At 37.5% G+C, this 2,680-nt stretch overlaps 1 protein-coding gene across 1 annotated transcript; it reads right to left on the bottom strand.

Annotated features, from left to right (window-relative positions):
- Positions 1–389: 389 nt before the first annotated feature.
- On the bottom strand, positions 390–1,897 carry LOC124895036. The gene is made up of 2 exons (XM_047405504.1): positions 1,724–1,897; positions 390–1,268 (listed from the first exon to the last, which is right to left on the bottom strand). Exons 1-2 carry the CDS (start codon positions 1,736–1,738, stop codon positions 957–959), a joined length of 327 nt encoding a protein of 108 aa, XP_047261460.1. The 5' UTR covers positions 1,739–1,897; the 3' UTR covers positions 390–956.
- Positions 1,898–2,680: the final 783 nt, after the last annotated feature.

Genomic DNA, 2,680 nt, shown 5'->3' with positions numbered 1-2,680 from the left:
TTTTACTATGTCCCCTTTTTGTCTGTGTGGGTGTACTATATAATTTATAAGGTTGGAAAGTTGAGGGGATTGAGGAAAAGGTGGGGATGATTGGGGTAGTTTTCTTTAGGATAAGATTTTTTTTATAAATATATAATGTATAAGGTTGGGAAGTTGAGGGATTTTTTTAAAATTTTTTTTAAATATTTATAATAAAAAAAATTTATAATTGTTTTTAATTAATTTAAAAAAAATTAAAAAAATGACGTGGACCTCTAATTAGCTGTCACATGGCAAAGTTGTTTTCTAAAAACCGGCTGTTAAAGTAATGGCATGGATGAGCCAGTTTTGTAACGGCGATGGCATAAATGAGCCCAACTTTTAACGGATGACATAAATGAGTCTGATAGTTCAGTGGCACATTTGAGCCTTTTCCCATAAACTATTAATTAGTCTATCAAAAAGTTTAAACATGTCCAGCCACAATCCTTATAAGAATACAAGATTGTAATATAATTATTGGAAAAAGAAAAGCGCATCGATAATACCTAACACACAACATACCCACTGAAATCCCACAAGTGGGTTCAGGGAAAGGTAGAGTACATGCATACCTTTAACTCTACCTCGTGGAGAAAGAGGTTGTTTTCGCAGGACCATCTATCATACACAAGAAACTAATAAATAAGTGATCTCGGAGAGATCAAGCTTTCTGTATATGCTACTCCTCCAACATAGCCAGCATCCGGCCATGACAAAAATGGTCCACTGGATGTACGAAATAAAGGCTCATCACTTGGCAAATGTATGCAACTGAATAGCAGTTCACCATCAGCAAATCTATATCTCGGTATGAATCTATAAATCAAGGGATCTTCCATAGTAAACAATGCACTCCAAGATTCCTTGACACCATAGTCTTTCAATGCCCATAACTTCAAAGTTTCGAACCCGCACAAATTTTTAGTAGCATGAACTCATAGCATTCCGTCCAATACTGAAACACCAAAAAAGACGATGCCCTCAAGGGATAATATTTCCTCCGGCAAGGGTATCTCTCCATAAATTTCTTTTGAAATACAAAATGACACCAGAGAATACTCTATTGAGCTAGAGTGTCTTGAGCCACGTTCTCTTGAATTACCGATCCAATGAAATGCCTCACGGACAAATGCCAAAGAGTGAGTACGAGTCACCGCATTGTAAACGCCATGAGGATGTTTATTGATTTTTCTCCAGGAACCAACTTTCAACGCAAGAATTTCCTCTTCCAAGTAAACTGCCGGCTCCTAGATAGGACAAGAAAGAGTGATCAGACAATTTTTTTAAAAGCATAAAAATATTCCTCTTAGCCATCACAAACACACCTAGAAATAAAATAGTTACATTGTTAAAATAAAAACACCAAGAAATAGAAGCTAAGTTCAAACAACAAACGATTAAACACAATCGTAATAACACCCTGAAATCACCTGATCAACAATGCCAGTAATTTCTCAGTCACAAAATCATAATATGAACTGATGAAAAAAGAATGAAGCAGTAGTTTTTTCGTAACAGGGATGAGAAAGAATTATATCAAATTGGTGTAGCTAGCTAGCCATCCATCATGTCTTCCTTGGAAAATGTTACTATCTTCAATGCTAGTCATAAACCAGTAAGAAAGTCCCAACACAAATAGAATTTACGTCCAACCAAAAACAATTGAACTCATTTGTACGTAAGCAACGCCATCAGAACTAACCTGATCAACATCCATTTGGTCTGTATGACTGTTTGACGTCTCCAATCTGCTCTTCCCTGAAATTTAATTAAAAAAATTGTGATTGGTTATAGAGGAGGATAAAGCACAACAAAGCAGAAAATGTTAAGAATTCATCACGAATTTAATTGATATCTAAGATATTTCAATGAAAAATCTAGAACATTAAAGAGATGCCGAAAATTGAAGGTAGGTCTCTAGAATGAATGTTCACGAAATAAAAGTCTGAGACACATTCTAGAAAGGGTAATTCTAGAAATAAATAGATGGGAATAGTTAGAAGGTAGCAGCCATAGGCTCATCTAAATGCAGCATATGGGTTCACGTGAACCCAAGGTCAGTTTACTGATAAAGCCTAAGTTGCACGGACTCTTCATTTTTTATGCCGCACCCGTGTCGGATTCTTCAAAAATACACTAATTTTGGCGAATCCGACACACAACCATCGACACTTTTTACAAGTCTGAGCAACATACAAACCTATTATGAGGGAACCCAAGCGAAGTAGAGTGATATTGAACCCATGGTAAGCATGCTTCCCAAGTTATGTCAAAGCCAAAGGCTCTAAACACCCCCACCCCTCATGTTTCAATTCCATAAAACCGAGTTTCTCCTCTGGCCCATGTCTCCTTTCCCAACTCCCAAGCACTAGTCGTCACCCAGTTAGCTTAAACTATAATGGCATGTCTCTCCCTCTTTTTATTTCTTTGTTACTGAAGTTGTAAGGAACATAGACTGCCTTGTTGATACAGCAGTCGAAGTGTGAGACGATTAGTGAAGCAATTTTTTTTTTTGATAACTGTGGTGTCCAGGTTTCGGTGGAGGACAAGATGCGAGAAGTGAGGTTATGTTGGTTCAGGCACGTGATGAGGAGTGGCTCGGATGCTCCAGTACGGAGGTGTGAGAGGCTGGTTATGGATGGTTCTAGGCAGGGTAGAG

The sequence above is a fragment of the Capsicum annuum genome, unplaced genomic scaffold, assembly GCF_002878395.1.
Source record: "Capsicum annuum cultivar UCD-10X-F1 unplaced genomic scaffold, UCD10Xv1.1 ctg79379, whole genome shotgun sequence".
Taxonomy (NCBI): Eukaryota; Viridiplantae; Streptophyta; class Magnoliopsida; order Solanales; family Solanaceae; genus Capsicum; species Capsicum annuum.
This window is presented reverse-complemented; position numbering and strand designations above follow the sequence as displayed.